Genomic DNA, 19,958 nt, shown 5'->3' on the forward strand with positions numbered 1-19,958 from the left:
ATAATCGGAAGTTGAAAAGAGTTAGAAATCTGATTATAGTCGTAAGCTATTTAAAACAACTTATAATAAAATCAATTACTTCTTAAAAAAGTGGGTTTTCTAATTATAAAAAGCATGATTTTATTTTTTTAAATCTCTAAAAAATAATCACTAGATTATTCTGTCTATAATCACTGTTTTTTTTACATCCCTCAATATTTTTTTATATATGAATCACTGATTTTTTAATCTTAAACAAATTGACACATAATTAGATAACAATAATTCGACGAAAAGAAAAGATAACAATAATTAATTATTTTAAAAAAGGAATGGTTGAATTTTCAACGCACACATATATAAATTAATGTTGCCATAACATCTGTATTTAAGGTAAATAATTACTCTAAAAAAAGTTACAGTAATAATTTATTATCATTATAATTCATATTTACCATAAATAACTATAAAATCATAATAATAAACAAAAATTACTTTAACTGTAAAAAAATTCATAAAATCTAGAAATTGATTATAATATTATATAAAATGAAAATTTATTTAAAATTTTGTGATTTAATTGATTGGTTTAATTGGAATGTGCAATTATTATAGTCACCTTTATTACTATTACTATGATTAATATAATTATATAGTTTTATGAATTAAAAAAAAAAGTGATAAAATTTGTTGCAATAAAAAAATAATATGGTACTATGACATGAAAAAATATTATTTTAAAATAATATAATTGATTAATATAAAACATTATGTTATTTTAAATCCAATTAAAACACAAGAAAACCCTTCAATTCACGTTTTTTAACGACCAGTACAAAAAATAATGAGAATAGTGTTGTTTTCATGATTTTCTGTATAATGTTTTAAAAATAATATAATATTTTTAATTATGAATAAACAGGATATATTTTTTTTTTAAAAAAAAATCTGAATTAACACTCTTCTGTAAAATATCCAGATTAGTGAGAGGCCAAAGTAATCGAACTAGCTAGGTACGACATTCGTGGTTGTTAAAATTATCACTAATCTAGATCTTTAATCATATAACTTTTTTTTTTGTTAGGGCTAATAATATAAACACATAAATTTAATATCAGAATTTTCAGTTAATTAGAAAATTATCATGTGTTTCGACATGGACAAAAATCTTTTGATGTGTTGGGCTTGGATTTGGACTTGGGCTTGGGCCTTTTTTGGTTCTGGATTGTTCAGTGAAGTTCCATTTCCTTCTCCGCTCCATTCTTCTCCCTCCCTTGCTTCTTTCTCTTTCGCTTCCACCGTAACACAACCCTCGTTGTTCCGTGTTCTGGCACAGGTTAGCTTCTCAATTGTTGTGATTTTCTTCTCCGCACTTTTTTTTCATTTTTTTTTTATCTTTAGCTTTTATCGTTTGCTGAATAGTACATAGGAAGAAAGAAAACGTAACCCTAGAATCGGTCCAGTATTGATCAGTTTCTTGGAATGTGGTTTTAATTGAGATTTGTAGGAAAATTTTTATGGCAATCCTTGGCATTTTGGATAACTTATTAGTAGCATTGTTGGGTGGTATTCTCATGTTCTATGTAAAACCCTGAAGTAATTTGAACTTGATGTTTGTATATTGCTGTTATTGTTATTGTACTCAAAAGGAAAAGATACCTTGTATGTTTTACCTGATACAAAAAAATAGAATACCAATTTCTCTCAGAGTTGGTTATCTGCATCCTTAAAAACTAGGAAATTCCATTTTAATTATTACTATTTACTAGTATCTATGATCTTAACCAAAGTCCTATTATATAGGACTTAGAGTTCAGAAACACTTTTTATTCTTTCAAACCCCCACCCCCCTTCCAAAGTTCTTATTGGACAGTCCTCTGGCGAGAATGTTTACCACTTGCTCTTCTGTGAGGACATAGGGCATGCATATCTGTCCATTTTTCTTTCTTGTAAAATTTTTATCTACTTCCAATTGATTCATTCCATCATAGAGAACAGGATTGTGAGCTATGGAGGTTGCTGACCTTTTGTCACTGTAGAGCTTTCATTCCATCACAGCCATTTTCCAATTCGGAGGTAGAGCTTTTCTTGGCATCAAACAGATTGGAAATTCTAGGGCAAAATCTTTATGGTTACTTGACAGATTTTTGTAGGACATATATTTTGAAATGGAATAAGGAGCACAAGTCCTAACTCTTTCCTAAGGCCTATAGGAGTGTTATTTTACTGAAGTCAATTTAGGGGCACAATCTCTATTGACTATTGTTATTTTCATATCAATTTGTCTCAGTAAAATATTGAAATTCATATTATGTCCTTTTGATACTTGTCTATCAACTGTTATGTCCTGCACCACATGATATCTCTATTCTTATTACCTTGATGTGTTCATTTCTGTTTCTGTTTTCTATCAACTGTTATTTCTGTTTTCTTAAGTTAACTTTCTTTTATGGAATATAGTGCATCATTATATTTGTCAGAATGATTGGTCAGGATCCCATATAAGTCTATGTCAGGTTTTATCAGATGATAATGGTCCTTATTTATGCTGAATCACTTGTCAAGATAAATATTGAATGTTTGCTTTTCTCTTTTTCCAGCTACGTAATTGTTGTTGAACATGATCTCAGTGTCTTGGACTGGCTTTTGAATTTCAGTTCTAGCATGAGTTCTAGATTTGTTATGATGTTAATTTCTGAAGATTATGAAGACTTGAATCTCTTACATCATGTTTCTATGCATCTATCCCTTGCATGTCATAATTTCTTAGAATGATTGAGTGAATATATGTTGAGTCATTGAGTGACTTAAGACTGAGAACAGCTATTAGCAAATAGCAAGTTTAATTGTTATATATCAAGTACAGCAAAAAATAAATTGCTGGATATCTGGAGTTGATATGTGAATAATATTGGATAGCTTCCTTTGTATACCTAATAAGTTATTAAGTATACAATGAAGCTATCCAATATGTGTTGTGTAATTTTGTGCTATAACTTGATTTGATAGAATCACTGGTTTACTGTGATAGGAACTGGAATTCTCTATAGAAGTTATAGTAAAATTCAGAGGACAGACCTCTGTTTTTAGTATTAAAATGTAGAAAAAGAAAATGTCAGAAAAGGTGCCCTTCCTCCATCATCCCTATCTTTCCCTTAATCCTTGCGTCTAACTGTTTCCCCTTCCCTCGCCACCACTAGCAAGGTTTTTACAACCAAAATCTCTCGCCTGCCTTTTACTCATATTTCCCAGTTCCCACATGGCCTAGCATGAGTGCCTAACATACTGATTTACTTTATATTTTGTTCAACTTTCAAATGTAGACAGTACTTACTAGTTATATATGTATGTTCAGCATCTAGCAGGTTGTTGAAAATATGGCCAAGCATCATCCTGATTTGATTATGTGCCGGAAGCAGCCAGGGATTGCCATTGGACGACTGTGCGAGAAATGTGATGGCAAGTGTGTGATATGTGACTCTTATGTGCGTCCTTGTACACTTGTCCGAGTTTGTGATGAATGCAACTACGGATCATTTCAGGGTCGATGTGTCATATGCGGAGGAGTTGGAATATCTGATGCCTACTACTGCAAGGAATGCACACAGCAGGAGAAAGATAGAGATGGTTGCCCCAAAATTGTTAACTTAGGGAGTGCCAAGACTGATTTATTTTATGAACGCAAAAAGTATGGTTTTAAGAAGAGATGATGAAGGTAGAATACGGAGGCATTTGTATTTCTCTAAAACTTTTTTGTACGTGTATTGTTTGGATATAAGAACCATAGGATGTGAAACCTTGAGCTCGTAAACTTTTTTATGGTACAATTATGATATAAATGCTTGACTAGTTTGCTACTGATCAAAGAATTAGCCAATAGCCATTATGGAAGTATCAACTTGAACTATAATGACAACATCGATTGGTAATCGTAGCTGGTTTTGGATTATTACAACGAATGGCCGTTAACATTGAAATTTGGCTAGCATTTGTGCTTGTTGAGGGGGGCAATTGTCCAGTATTTTATTTTCTCACCTGGTGCAGGGTGAATAGTTCTGTTCCTTAGTCATAGTGTGTGGGTTGTTTAATTGGTAACAAGACTAAATATTGGTTTAAGAGCCCATTGAGTGTATGTTTGAATTCACATTGAGTAATCCAAAATTATTTTAAAATAGCAGCTATCTTGTTTTTATATAAGTTAATTGTATATTTGTTCCTATTGATTTGAAGATTGGAATGCAATGTGTTTTGTTCTGTGAAGTAGGGTTTATAGAGATGAATTTTAAAGTTGGGAAATGACTTACGCATGTATGGTGTTTGATGAAATTCTTGACCCAAAGCTTATGCTTAGTCGGTGTAAATTTTTTGTTCCTCCATGTGATACTGCGCCTGAGATAAGAAAGGGGATTCTTTTTCTTCTATAAATTGCGTGTTGCTGAAAATGGATTAATGAATTTGTTAGCGTGGTTAGTTCTTGAAATTTTCTCCAAAAGGATGCTCAACTCAGAATTGAGGAAGGAATCATTTTTTTTATGCTTCATATTAAGTTAACTATGAATGATAAACACAGACTAAGAAATTAATACATTGGGTTTCAATTGTGAAATTGTTTTTCTTGAATTGATGATTAGCTTTTAGCTTTTGTAACTCTAACTAAGTATCCTTCAATTCTATGATGTTGTCATTCCAGTTGTAGAATTTGTTAATATCGGTCAATGAGGACACAATATACTTTACTTTAAAATATACTTTTAATCTGTTATATATGTTTTCAATTATTATTAGTTTGATGTTTTATTTTCTAAAAAGTTCCATTTAGTCAATTATAATTAGTTTGATGTTATTGATCCTTTTTTTTTAATATATCTCTAGTCAAGTGATCCTCATCTGACTTCTCTTTTGTTCTTAATTAAGTAGGACATGTAGATGTTGGTGTTACCAACTTGGTTTGAAATTTTAGTTGCTTCTTCTTACTTATTTTGTTGAGGAAGATCGAGTCCCTCTATCCATCCAGATTATAGCACCACATGTGGGGTCAATATTTAATTTAATTTGACACAAAGACCATTAATAATTTTTTTATTATTTTGCATTAGACTTAATATGAACTTGCTAATGCTGATTTTGCAAGAGCAACAGTACCCTAAAAATATTTCTTTCCTTGTTAATCATGGTTAGTTGACTACTGGACTTTATTTCCAATTATTGAAACACTTTTTATTTAAAAAAATTCAAATTTTTTTATTCATTTATATGTTAATTTAATTTAAAAATTAGGATTAATATATCACGTATGTCAAGTCCGTTGAGGTCAACTTTTCCTTATTTCAATTGGTCAATACAAATGGTAATTTTTTATTGTAGCGTTCAGTCATTTGATTATTTTTAAGCCACTCGTGCACACATAGGCACGTCATTTTAGTATGTAGTGCCGAAAAAAGAAAAAGATAAATTTAATATAATAAAAAGGAAATATATATACGAAACATGTTTAATTATAATTTTTCTTAAAAAAGACTTAATTATATTTTAATGTTGAGGAAATTCAAACCAGAGTAGTGATTTTAGTTTTCCATACGTGATTGATATAGTACACTTGAATTGAATTCTTTAGAGAACATTTTAAATTTAAACTTTATCAATTAATATATATACATATATATATTAATATGATTAGAAAAATATTTCACTAAACATAATTAATTAATTTTTGTCGAAAATTACTAATTGGCAGTATGAGCAAATATATTTGTCTATGTAACTAAATATAAGACTATTTATTCAATAAATGTATCAATTCTAATTTTTACTGTCAATAATAAAAATACAAATAATTGCTAAATCAATTGAAATATTAAATTACCTATAAAATGAGATTTTCTGTGAGTAATTTTTGACCAAAAAATTTGTCGAAAATAATCCATAAAAAATTTCTGACAGATTTTTCAGTCAAATGTTTGCGACGGAAACATCCATTGAAAATATTTTGTGGGAAATTTTTGACGGCCAGTATCCGTTAGAAATTTTCGATAAAAAATATCCGTTGAAAATTACCCACAGACGATATCCGACGGATAAAAAAAATCCGTCAGTTAAAATTTCCTACGAGCATTTTTTCGATGGATTTTTGTTTGTCGGAAATGTTCAATAACCAACGGATTTTTAACGTTTCCAATGGATTTTGGACGTCAAAAATATGTTTTTTTATAGTGACCCAATCTCGATTACAATGTTTTAATCTCAATGCAATATGTTATCACACCTCATGAATCATATAAACATCACACGGTATTAATATTTACATTGCACAAAACATGTATATATTAAATCGAACTATATTATTTTCAATTAAAAAGAGTTAATAAATAATTAAACTAAAAATGCATTGAAAATATTTATGTGTTTATGTGTGTTATAATCATCAACACATAATAAGCTTATGAGATCAAAATATGACAAAGAACGTTTCCAATAATTTAATTCTCATGCTAATCTAGTCAATCTTGTCCAAAACACAAACAACCTATACAGAAATGCTTCTCATAACATGGGGAGTAAAATCCCTCAAACAATTTCACATAATCATATCAAAATAAGAGGAATCAAAATCATAGGTTCAAAAACACGAAAACACCAAAAGCACTCAATTTTAGCAACCAATTTGCATTAGGACATCAATTAACCTGTCAAACATAATAATATCGTGATTATAGTTATAAAGGCATAATTACAATACAATAAACATCATAAAATAAACTCCAATTTGATCCTTTAAAGATCTCTACACATGTTTATTCTAATCCCAGTTGCGATAAACTCATTCTTTATCTCTAAGTGGGCTCACGTGTGTAGCCGGATAGGGATAACGACGTCTCTAGGAGTACCCAAAGATTCCTAAGCTTTTTCCTCTTGTTGCTCTAGTAGAGTTTTCAAGCGCTAGAGAGAATGAGAAGAGATTAGAGCCTCAATTTCACTGTCTTTGTGCGATGAATATTTCTCTTTTTACAGACATTGTTTCGCAAATCCAAATGATGGAAATGTGTAAAAATGAGTTTCGAAGGTGTTGTCTAAATTTCAGACAATCCAACGGTCAACGAATCCAAGATCGTAGTTTTACTGGGATATGTTTAGGTGTATACGAGAAAAAGAGGATTTTTGGAGAGGAAAAACCATATCATAAACATAAAAATTGACCTAATATGTCTCTATTTATAATTAGGGTACTTTAAACATATTATTTAATTTATTTTTATTTATTTTATTATTGTATAAAAATGAACTCTATTTTACTCCCTGAATAAATAAAACATCTTTTTTGTTTTCTAAAAACACATATTTATTTTGTTTACCTTAAAACCATTATTTTAATTAATAAAATTATTTATCTTTATTTATTTAATTACAAAAGTCTCATTATTTTTCTAAAAATCTATTTATTTTTAAATCTTTTTAATTTTTTTTAATGAAAAACGGGGTGTTACACACAAGTATTTATTTTTTTAATGAAAATTGAAATTAAAGAGTGGACCCAAGCATCTTCCCACATAAGCTTCCATTTATCATTGGTCAGCATTCTTCAATATGGTCCGGTTGCATTCTGAAAGAGCAACATTGTAATGGGTTCATTACATGTTAAGTTACGAGTTAGAAAGTAAAAAAAAAGAAAGTAAAAATTTATTTTACATGAATTTATATATGTAACACATCAAGAAAAAAAACTAACAACTAAGAAAATAATATTTTCTAATCATATTTCATGTTTTAAAATTAGATATTAAAAAAATATAAAAAAAACATGAAAGAGGACAACTATTTCAATCAACTTATAATAATTGGTATAAAATAATATAGAAAATACTGTTATGTAGTTAAGTATATATATATATATATATATATATATATATATATATATATATATATATATATATATATTTTTTTTTTTTTTTTTTGTGAAAGTTTTTTTGACCCTTCCAACTTAGAATCCTAAACCACCGCTCCTTTGACCTAGGCCTAGATTGATCCTTACAATGTGTTTCGATGGGGATTTAATTTTTTTTAGAAAATTCAAATACACAACATTTTGATTGTCTTAATTTAAATTCCTTTCATTTTATAAATATTTTGTTTGGATGAGGCAATTCAATTTCTTCTATTTTAATTTCCTTATTTGGATAAAGTAATTTAATTTCAATAAAATTCAAATTAAATAGGAAATTATAAATTGTAAGGAACAAAAAAAAAAGTAACATTATTTAATTTAATTAATGGGTATTGAAACAACAAGGATATCACCATGTTGATAGCACTGCTTCCCATGGCATTAACATTCATCAAATCAGTGAGAGTGATGAAGTACCTAGCAGCAACGACAACGAGGGTATCAACGGGGCGAACAACATAAGAGAGGTAAATCGCAGGGAGAGAGTTATCGGAGCCGTTGAAGCAGGTGCAAGGGAGAGGAACGATGAGATTTTGGCCCACATCAGGATCGAAAATGGAGTTAACCTCGCGGAGCTGGTCGGAGGAGACGAGGCCGGCGTAGACGACGTCGACGATGGAGGAGGGTGTCGGAGGGACGGGTCTTGTAGTGAATAGCGACGGATTTGCAAATATCGTTGACGCAAGAGTAGGAGATGGGAACTTTGAGGAAGAGCTTCGAGGGGAGAATGTGGTGCTCCACGTCGGGGTAAGAGATGTCGATGGCGTTCGTGGTGAGAAGCGCGATGAGATCGATTTGGAAGAATGAGTAGGCTCTGAGAAAATTGAAATTCTTTGATTTTTAAGAAAATTTCATATTACTTATTTTTTGTTAATTAAAATTTCCTATTAAAATTTCAGATATTCAATTTCTCTTTAAATTATCATCCAAACATTAAATTTAAAATGACAGATATTTAATGTCTCATTTAAAATGAATTATTTTGTTAAAAGTAGGATTAAAGTATCCTATGAGCGTGATATAATCAGATTGAGGGATATTTTATCAAGGAAGGATTTGAGACACAGCTATGCGCCTAGCTACTGAAGAAATATGTGAAATCCTTGTTGTAAGCCTTTTTGTTGATGACGTGATATTTACATTGAATGATTTTGGCATGTGTTAATGTGTTACATGTTAAAAAAAGTTTATGAAACTAGAGTAATGCGGTAATTCGTGCTTCTTTGACATGAAAAGTACATGTTTCAAAATGAAACTAACTTTATTTTAAAATAATTATTCAAATTATAAAATATAATTAAATATAAAGCCTATATTAAAATTGAGTTATAATGTTTATTTGGTGGTGCATGGAGAAGGAAGAGAAATGGTAATTTCAAATTCTTTTATTAACAAAATTAATAAAAATAATATTATTTTTTTCACTGCATACTATTGACCTATTGGAATCACATTTTCAATGATTATTAAAAAAATAATCAGATATCTGGTGTCAGGTTTTATGCAACTGAACAAGTAATTAAGACGTATATATATTATTGATCAGGTAGTTGGAGCCAGCTGTATAAGTTTGAAGTCCCAATTCAATTTGAGATAAATTCGGATTCCATGACAGTATAAATAATTTATTTTCGTTTAAGTATATATTTGAAATTTGGATTTAATTGCTCAAAATTGAGTAAAAGTAAAATAAGTAATTTAGGTATTTTATGGAAATGGTTAATGATTAATATTTTAAGACGTGTATAGATAATGTTATGTTATGTTTTATAATATTCAACAACTGAAATTATTAATTTATTTTCTAAAATTAAACAAGAAACTTATTTTGGAAGAGTCAAATATATAATTTAATTATGCTTATTTATATAAAAAAGTATTTAGTGTATGAAAAATATATTTAAACATTTAATATTCTTAATGATGAAATTTCAAAACATTTAAAATAATATATTTAAAGTAACTTAATTTATTATGTACCTAATGTATAAGATAAAAAGGCCATATATTTAAGATCATCATAATATATATTAACAAGCAATAGAAATCCAATCACACAAAAAAAAAATCAAAGTCTCTCATTTCGAAAATAAAAATTCAAGTGCTAGAGCAATGTTATTTTTTAAACATAAACATTAAGATCGATTTCTTAATTTTTTTAAACTTTTTTTGGATTCACATCTTAAATATGTATTTTTAAATTGAAACTAACTTTTTATTATCTCACTTTAACGTTAAAAAAATATTTTCTGAACAGGAATGCACCTTACGTGTGTTGTGAGCCCGTTGACCTTACGTGAACGTCGTGTGATATTGTCATGTTTGGTAGTTTGTGAACCCAACGCAACACAACTTGTACATTGTAATTCGCATTAAGGAGAGTCAACTTCTTCCTCCAATAGTATTTATACAAGTGTCCCGAAACTTTAGGCATAGTTTTCTCTCCTCTATAAATAGTTAAATACAACGTTGGACTAGCACTGCCCTTCACTCAGTTGACCTAATTAATATAGGATAGAGAGATTGGAAAGTTAAAATGGCATTTGGAGCTAAGAATGGCGTGTGTTTTCCCTTCTTTTTTTTCATAACTTTCTTGGTTATATGTTCTGCCACTGCTCGGAGCCCTATTTTCTTCTCAAGTGAGTTTCCTTTTCATTTCATCTTATTTTGTGTATCTCCCTTTAATTTTTTAGGTAATTAGTAATATCTAGCTAGGAGAGAAAACACTAAATGGAAGACTTTGATATATTTGTTCATCATCCTTTTTTTTTTGTGGTTGTTATTAGTTTAAAGAACTAAAGTCTCGTTGGAATATTATATTTTGCCTTTGAAAGGATAGATTTAAAGGAAAGAAACTAACCAAAGCACATAAACTTCTCTTGTTATGGCTGCCCCATTTTCTTTTTCTTTAACAGTTTTAGTAGTGTTCTCTCTTTTCCTTAACAAGCAGTTTTAGTTGTGATGTTTAGAATATATAGAATTTTCATGGAAGAAATTTATCACATTGGTTTGTGCTAAATTTGGCATGTATAAAAAAAAGAGAAAAGTTTAAAGGGACTTTTTAAGCTTTACATCTATTATTACAATATTATTACAACAATGTTTAAAGATGAAATAGAAGGTAGGCAGTTATTACTCAATTATTAGGAGTGTATACTACATATATCTCGAAGCTTCGTGTGTTCATGTTGCCACGATTTATGACCTCTCATTTCCAAGTTTTAGATTATGTCTTATTGACTTTTTGCCAAGAGACAAAATTATATATATTATAAGAGTTTCTCTTAATGTAATTCTTTTACTGCATCAATAAAACCAGTTAAAAATATTTTGAATATGAATTTTAAATTAATTATTACAAGATCAATATTTTCTATTATATGACAATTTAAATGATACTATAAAAAATCTTTACTTGTCATGTATTCCAATTAAATTTTAAAATTAATTGTGCGGATGTAGTTTTAAATTTTTAATTTTCCTTATACTGTTATATTAATTATCAATACTGTCAACTAGAAGTTTGAAATTCTGTACAAAAAAATAGTAATTAGAAATAATCTTATATGCAACCTTTTAAATAATTACTAAAAAAACAAACAATCTTTCCTTGTACATGACATCTTATAATAATATATATAAAAAACTTTTATATTATCAATACATTATACTTAAATTCTAATTTTCAATTATTTGACTTTTATTAATATCACAATAATAATTTCTTGGTTAATTTTAATGTTGTTTATGAGAAATGATAAACATCAAAGTGATTAAATTTCATCTCTCTTTTCATATGTTTTGTGATAAGCAAAATATTGTTTTACTTGGGATTATTACACACAGATGATGAAGCTTCGAGCATGGTGGGGAGGTCATTAAAGGTAATAAACCTTCAAGACTATGGTGAACCAACTGCAAATCATGGGCACGATCCATGGAAGGGGGCTAGTTGGGGAGGTAATGGAGGGCGAAAAGGCTGAGCCATGAGAGATTATTGGAAATGCAATACTTTATAGTTTACATTATTTCAGTTAACGCAGTTAATGCAATATTTAGCCTTTCATTTTATAAACATATGTATCTTTTAGAGGAAGAACGAGCAAAGTTGCTAAGATGAATGAGAAGACAAAGAGAGCTTTATGTATATATGTTGATCATTAAAAAATAAAAGTCACGTGCACTGTCCTGTTGTATTTGTAAATAGCATCGAAAGAAACTACATAGACAGTGTTGACAATACAATAAATGAGGGAATACATAAGAAGAATAAATTAAATTACTACTATCGATTCATACGCGTCTTTTTCTACATGTCACGTGTATGAACCAATATTAGCCAACATCAATTGCTTAGAGACTCGTTAATTGATCAGTAGCTGCGATTAACATAAATAAAACTACTTACGGTTGAGGCCTTTGCAATGATCTTCTAACTTCTAAGTGTCTCTTTGTTAATTAGCAGTCTCAACATGTGATTCGTGTCCTACCTCATGAGGTTCTCTCTATTTTACTACTTTTATACATAAAAGAAATTACTTATATCTACCAATCACGATTAATCAGTAGCCTAATTAGTAATTATGCATGATACGAACAAAATTTGAGTCAAATATAATCTCCATAGGAAAAAGAATCTTGATCCCACACTCTGCTCAGCAGCTCCGAAGCACAGTTGATATGCTTTGCAATTTCATTACATTTGGGTTTTCTCACTCTTTCTTATTGTTTATTCATTTTAATTTAAAAATAATTTATATTAGTACAGGTTAACTCCTTGTGTATATATATTTAAGAATTTTCGTGTAGATAATTCTTATTATCCTTCACGAAAATTCATATGAAGACATTTGTCAAATAACATGAGGTGCCAATGCCACCTTACTTGCTACAAGTCTACAACTAAATCCAAACATCATCAGCACACAAACCTGTCCCACCTTATATCAAGTTAATAAACTCAAAACAAAGCCCACGTGCATGGAACTTAATTTCTTACACTTATTTCAGTTTCCACCCCAATCTAAATTTTGTGATGCATATCTACTTATACATATTCTTTCAAAAAATCCACTGAAACCCATTTGAGGTCGAGACCAAACTAACTAACAACAAGGATCATTCATGGCTTGGTTAAGAAACCTCTCAAAGTTTGCCACCAAGAGAGCATCATCATCTCAAAGACCCAAAAACACTGACCCATTTTGTCTTTTACCCTCCTTCACTTTTCTCTCCCACTTCAGCAGCACCAACACCATTGAGGAGAAACCTTGTGTGAAGCCTGTTGAGTACAATTATTCGGGCTTGGAGCCAACAAGGCCCCATGAGAAGCCACGTGTGGTGGTGCTGGGTTCTGGTTGGGCCGGGTGCAGGCTCATGAAGGGCTTGGACCCTCGTGTGTATGACATTGTTTGTGTCTCACCTCGCAACCACATGGTCTTCACCCCTCTATTGGCCTCTACTTGTGTTGGAACTCTTGAGTTTAGATCCGTTGCTGAACCCATTGGGAGGATCCAACCAGCTATTTCTAGAGAGCCTGGTTCTTATTTCTTCCTCGCCAATTGTACACAAATTGATGCACATAACCATATGGTGTGTTAAGTTATTTTGTTTGGTTGCAAGTGTTTTCTTTTTGGTTCAATAATCACTCTAATTAGGATTTTTTGGTTTCTTGGTGGGACCCAAGGTTATTCCACAAGTTTCATTTCTTTGAATTGACTATAAAACTAATCATTTAACCACACTTAAAATTCATCATCACTTCTCAAGAGTGTATTATGCAGGATCAAATTCAATTCCTGTTACAAGTTTTTCTAGCCCTAAAATATTATCCGATTTCTAAGTTTGCACATGAAGGGCATGTGCACACTCCTTTTTGGAAATGTTAACATATGACATAATTTACAATTATTGTTGGATTGATGTACCTCAAACAAATAAAAAATAAAAAGGACTTTGAGGGGGGTGATGAATGATTTTGGAGTGGACATGTTTAGATGACTTTAGAGTGGACATGTTTGCCTATTTTTTTTTTTATTTTTTTTTATTTTGTGTTCACACCTATGTGTACGTTACAACTTCGGGACTAGCAGTGTGAGCTACACTCTACTTTTAACAAGCAACTTCATGATTTTGTTATGTAGAAATTTTCTAAAACTGAAAAAGACAATTGACTTATAGGATATACAGAATTTGAAATGTCTGGAGTATCTTAAGTGATGAAGAATTTGTCACTTCTAGATTTAATTTTTTTGTGCCATTTAATTGGAATTTGGGACTCAAATTAACTTTCTAAGGCAGTGTCTATTGGCCCGAATGAAAAAACAATTTGATACTATTATTGGTTGAACTTGGAAGATAGGTGCCATAGCAGTGTGGCTTAATTATGGAGAATTTGGCGCTTTATTTTGAAGGTGCACTGTGAGACTGTAACCGAAGGAGTAGAGACAATAGCTCCCTGGAAATTCACAATCTCATATGATAAGCTGGTAATTGCATTAGGATCACAACCTTCCACTTTTGGAATTCAAGGAGTCAAAGAACATGCCATCTTTCTTCGTGAAGTTCACCATGCACAGGAAATTCGTAGGAAGCTGCTCCTGAACTTGATGCTGTCAGATGTTCCAGGTTTGCTAAACAATAATAGGTTTACTAAGTTCCACAAATATTGAGTCATCATAATTTTTCTATTTTTAGACTTTAATTTGTATGCAATGTTAGTCGTAACTAATTAGAAATCATGTTGGTATGATTTTTAAGATAATTATTATAAAAGTTAACAAACTTATTATACATATAATGATTTTAGATTAGATGACAATGAAAAAACACTTTACACTAACGGTGCATAGACTATTGACTCTATTTTTTTGGTTGTGCATCACTTTTGTGCTTTATTTGTATGCAGGGATTTCAGAAGAGGAGAAGCAAAGGCTTTTGCACTGTGTGGTTGTCGGGGGTGGTCCTACTGGAGTAGAATTCAGTGGTGAGCTTAGCGATTTTATTACGAGAGATGTTCGTCAAAGATATGTCCATGTAAAGGATTACATCCGTGTCACTCTAATCGAGGTATGCTAAGTGCCATCAGATATGTGATATGTGAACTTATGAAAGCCAAAATTGTCTATTAAGGTAGTTTATGTTGTTAAACAAATTTATTCATGCCTTGTTAGGCAAATGAGATATTGTCTTCCTTTGATGATCGGCTTAGGCGCTATGCTACCAAGCAATTGACAAAGGTGAGTTACATATTGATCTAAAGGCATTTCATCTTTAATTTGGAAATTTTCATTTACAAGATGACACTCTTCATCATTGTTGTATTGTCTGAAACTGGTTGATAAGCTAGCTAGCTGTTAAAACTTTTCTGTATTAGTTTCGTTATATTTTGCCAATGTTGTAGTCTCTCTCAGTCAGGAGTTCGTCTTGTTCGTGGCATTGTGAAAGATGTTAAACCTCAGAAGATTGTCCTTAATGATGGTTCTGAGGTTCCATATGGGTTGTTGGTATGGTCCACTGGTGTTGGTCCATTGCCTATAATTCAATCTTTGGATCTCCCCAAAGCTCCTGGTGGGAGGTTAGTCTTGTTATTCAACATTGTTACATTCACTTCCCACGCCCTGTTCGGATAATCTTCTCCGTTAGTACTTATAGCTGAAGAATATAAGAAAGTAAAATGAATTCTCTCATAAATTAAATCAACTGAGCACTTTAATTGAAGCTTTCTCATCTAACTTCTTGAAAAGCTGAGGTGATAAGTTGATTTTAGCTTATTAGAGAAGTTCAATTCATTTTACTTTCTTTTTCTATTAGTGCTTATAGAGAACTTTATAAACCAACAAATTAGAAGCTGATTTATGAATAGGCTGAGTTTTTTTTTTATCTGTCATATAAGGAAATCTGGATCAGGTATATATAAGTTCTCTACAGTAAACTATCCCAAAGAAAGTTCTGAATGTTTTTGTTTCATAGGATTGGTGTTGATGAGTGGCTCCGTGTTTCTTCGGTACAAGATGTGTTCTCTATAGGAGACTGCAGTGGATTTGTTGAAAGTACTGGAAGACAAACACTTCCTGCATTAGCCCAAGTAAGTGATATTAGGTTCATTAATTTTCTCAGCTCATTTCTTGATTCCTATTTGGTTTTCGGCTAATAAGAGACATTTCATAGTGACTTTGTTTCTTTTGTTCTTATTTGTAATGGTTCATCAGTGAAGTAGTGTTGCTTGTTTCTTCTTAACCAGAAAGCTTGTTATTGTCCATTTGATACATTGCCATTTGAATTCAACAGGTTGCAGAGAGGCAAGGTAAATATTTAGCAGCTCTATTAAACAAAATTGGTAAAGCAGGTGCAGGCCATGCGAACAGTGCAAAAGAAATAGAGTTTGGGGATCCATTTGTTTATAGGCACCTTGGAAGTATGGCATCTATTGGTAGATACAAGGCTCTTGTTGACCTTAGACAGAGCAAGGTAATATTTATCATTCCTGAGATACTACTGGTACTTCAAAAACATAGTGTGATTCACTTACCATGCTCTTACAGGAGGCAAAAGGGTTGGCTCTGGCAGGATTTCTGAGTTTTTTTATTTGGCGCTCGGCATACATCACACGTGTTATCAGCTGGAGGAACAGATTCTATGTATTTGTCAACTGGATTACAACTGTGGTATTTGGCCGTGATATAAGCAGATTATGAAAATCTTAAGGTAATCTCTTGCAGCATGATTAATTGTTGTTCCCCAAGGTTTTATGGAATTTTATTCGGGTTTGGACTTGTTGGTACTTGGTAGGATCTTTATATGACAGTACTTGTGCTTGGTTTCATTGAGGGTTCTTCATAGAAGCAAGTAACTATCATGAGATGAATATAGTGGACTTGGACAGCATGGAACTGCATTAGTTCATGACATTTGCCGCATGTTCCATTTGATAAAAACAGTGGCAGATAAAGGTGGATATTGAGGAACGGGCCAGAGGGACAAGGCAATGAAACTTGCATCTTGAAACCAATGCAGACTATTTGTACACATTTTTTCTCCTGTAGCTTCTCTCATCAATTAGAAATGTAGCCATCCTAAGTCTTTTTGTACATATTGAAAACCAAGAAAGCAATTTTCATTTTCATCTACTGTTCATGAGCATCTTTATTGCACACAAAAGTTTCAAAACAATATTGAGGGAGGTTGTTATTAGTATTGCCTACTTGGTTAAAATTTACCCTCTAGACTCTTCAAAATAACAGTCCCATTCAATAGTCCCATTCAATTTCTCTCCAAGTTTTACCCACACTTTAAAACTTTAAATAATCTATAAAAAAATATGTTGGTTAAACAAAGTTGAAATTTATTTATTTTTAACATTAATCTGTAAAAAATATATCTCACATCAACTTTAACTATTACAAATATAAATTTATTTACTATCTTCAATATTACATATCACAAAATGCAATTTTTTAACATTAAATTACTTTAAACAAATTTTGTATTGATTAAATTTATTTAATACTTTTAATTTTAATTCGATTTGCACTTTTAAATATATTGCAACAGGAAACTCCACTACATGTAGGGATACGAGATAATATGATTTCAAAATTCAATAATATTTTACAAGAGGAGAACTTATACACTATACATAATTTATGAATTGTCTCAACAAATGATGTACACAAACCTATCAAAGAAACATTCAAAGGATAATGTATAAAAGCTGAGTTCCTCACTGTTACGTCGTCACGTCAACAAAATTGATGATTTGGAAAAGAGAAATTGAAATTATTTTTTAAATTTAATTTTTATATTAAGTTATATATATATATATATATATATATATATAAAATCTTTAAATAAAAATTGATCCATAATTTTCTATCCCTTTATTTTTATATTAGCATGTTTATTTAATTTGATATTTATTTATTTATTTGAGATATTTTTTTACTATCTTAATTATTGTTTTCAATTCAACTTATTTAATAAATAAATAATTCTAATTCAATTAAGTCTCTATCATACTTTTTGCTTACAATAAATTTTTTATATTTTATTTACTGTAATAATTTTAATTTACTAACAATTATATTTTAATAATTATTTTTCAGATGAGTATTCAATCAACTCAACTTCAAGTATAAGGATTTATATCAACCTAGACAATTCTGATTTTGCAAAGTTCAAGACAGGATAAAATGAACTTCATTCTTTTATTTTATTTTATTATACATATTTTGTAACATTCAACAAACAAAATCGTTAGTTTATTCTAATTCTTTGATTGATGTAGTTAAAATATATATATATAAAAATAGAAGATCTTTGCAAGATATAATATTCATGAAATGAACATGAGAATCACAGGTATGCTAACCTACCATGACTTTCGTATTCATAATATTCAATAATACTTTATTATTTCTTAGTTTTAACATATGTAAAATAATAGGATATTGTGTTCACATTTCATGCAACAATCAATGAGATCAACGATACATTTGATTGGAATTATGTTGCATGTAAGAAATGCCAAAAGAAAGTTACAAATGATGGAAATTATTACACCTCTATAGAATGCAAACAGTCATCCAAGTATCCAACAACAAGGTTTAATGTTTTGTATATAATGAATTATTTTTTGTAACATAATTAAATAAATATTAAAAAATTTAAAATCTTTTTTAGATTCAGGATACAATTGAAAGTCTCTGATGACATCGGTGTAGCAACATTCATAATATTCGATCGAGATAACTCTTTCACACCCAAAATGCAAATAAGGCTGACATACCCCAATATTATATACCCTTTGCAAACACACTTTTGTTTTTGAAATCATTCATGTTCACAGCTCACAACTTGAAGGAAGGATTTCAAACCTATACTGTCACAAGGACTTTTATTCAGCATGATCCTCTCCTCAAAGAAATTAAACACATAATCATGTTTATAATTTATTTTTATTTTTAATTCTTGTACAAAATATTAATAGTTTCATCCACTAATTAATATTTTTATTAAAAAAAGGAGCCCATTTCACCACAAAAAATATCATATCAGGTGAAGAATCAATTATAAGTGAAAGTCTAAAGTTACAAGCATCCAACAAGTCAAAAGGTGCATTTTCATTGTAACATCTGTGCCTTTTGGGTTTTTCATTTAAATAAAATAAATAAATAAATTAGGTCATCAATTTCCTCATTATATAAATTAACTTTTAACCAAGAGCAGCTTTTACAAAAACATCTTGTGTTCTTTTTTTTCTTCTTTTGATGCACAAAAACCCTAACAGAACAATCAGAGGATGAGCTATAGAGAATACTAGAAATGTCACCATTGCTAACGGAGAATGCTTGAGCAACTACATTGAGGTAAGGAATGAGTTACTCAAGCTTGGGGATTAAACTGAACATGTATAGAGATCTCTAGAGGATCAATTTGGGATTATTTTGGGTTGTTTTTATAAATTTTTAATTCATTACACACACACACACAATGAAGTTATAGAAATTATTGCTTAATAGTGATTATTTTTGCTACATTTTAAATTAATTGTTGTAGAAGTTCTTTTTAATTGAAAACAATATAGTTCGATTTAATTTATTCATGTTTTGTGTCACGTAAATATTACTATTGAGTGATATGTGTATGATTCATGAGATGTGATAAATTGTTTTATTAGGATTATGAAATTGTGATTGAGATTGTGTGTAAGTGATAACCATTTGGTATGTAATGAATTGTGAATTACACAGGTGTTGAGATGTTGTATGTATTGAGTTGTGAGTTATGAATTATGCAATTACACAACTGTAAGACCCTTGCGATGAATTAATGCGCGATGAGTTGTGGTGGGTTCCACGGTGGGAATCCAACGAGTTTAATCACTTAAGGCACGACGAGTTAAAATAATTTTGAAAAATAATTGAGATTTTGTAAAAAAATTGAGTAGTTGTGTGTATTGCATAATTCATAGGTAGAGTCTGTGTGTTAAAATATTTTTTGGGTTGGACTTGAATCAGGAGAGAGAGGCCCTGATGGACTC

The 19,958-nt window shown here is 30.3% G+C and overlaps 2 protein-coding genes and 1 long non-coding RNA gene across 6 annotated transcripts; all 3 read left to right on the top strand.

Moving 5' to 3' along the window:
* The first annotated feature begins 1,187 nt into the window (after positions 1 to 1,187).
* LOC114394869 (PHD finger-like domain-containing protein 5B) lies at positions 1,188 to 3,870 on the top strand. 3 transcript variants are annotated; one of them, XM_028356542.1, is made up of 3 exons: positions 1,219 to 1,315; positions 1,978 to 2,055; positions 3,335 to 3,870. In XM_028356542.1, exon 3 carries the CDS (start codon positions 3,357 to 3,359, stop codon positions 3,687 to 3,689), a length of 333 nt encoding a protein of 110 aa, XP_028212343.1. In that variant the 5' UTR covers positions 1,219 to 1,315; positions 1,978 to 2,055; positions 3,335 to 3,356; the 3' UTR covers positions 3,690 to 3,870. The 3 variants fall into 3 exon arrangements, with proteins under 3 accessions (XP_028212342.1, XP_028212343.1, XP_028212344.1); XM_028356543.1 differs by having other exon boundaries at positions 1,230 to 1,315; positions 1,971 to 2,055; XM_028356541.1 differs by lacking the exon at positions 1,978 to 2,055 and having other exon boundaries at positions 1,188 to 1,315.
* A 6,507-nt stretch (positions 3,871 to 10,377) lies between these two features.
* On the top strand, positions 10,378 to 12,122 carry LOC114395835. Its single transcript, XR_003663127.1, has 2 exons — positions 10,378 to 10,557; positions 11,765 to 12,122. It is a non-coding gene; the product is annotated as an uncharacterized LOC114395835 (long non-coding RNA).
* Positions 12,123 to 12,936: 814 nt separating this feature from the next.
* On the top strand, positions 12,937 to 17,059 carry LOC114395025 (internal alternative NAD(P)H-ubiquinone oxidoreductase A1, mitochondrial-like). Of its 2 annotated transcripts, XM_028356713.1 has the most exons (9): positions 12,938 to 13,510; positions 14,332 to 14,545; positions 14,826 to 14,986; positions 15,091 to 15,156; positions 15,331 to 15,494; positions 15,890 to 16,004; positions 16,208 to 16,387; positions 16,462 to 16,624; positions 16,709 to 17,059. In XM_028356713.1, exons 1-8 carry the CDS (start codon positions 13,043 to 13,045, stop codon positions 16,612 to 16,614), a joined length of 1,521 nt encoding a protein of 506 aa, XP_028212514.1. In that variant the 5' UTR covers positions 12,938 to 13,042; the 3' UTR covers positions 16,615 to 16,624; positions 16,709 to 17,059. The 2 variants fall into 2 exon arrangements, with proteins under 2 accessions (XP_028212513.1, XP_028212514.1); XM_028356712.1 differs by having other exon boundaries at positions 12,937 to 13,510; positions 16,462 to 17,059.
* Positions 17,060 to 19,958: the final 2,899 nt, after the last annotated feature.

Source organism: Glycine soja, chromosome 18 (genome assembly GCF_004193775.1).
Source record: "Glycine soja cultivar W05 chromosome 18, ASM419377v2, whole genome shotgun sequence".
NCBI classification, from domain to species: domain Eukaryota; kingdom Viridiplantae; phylum Streptophyta; class Magnoliopsida; order Fabales; family Fabaceae; genus Glycine; species Glycine soja.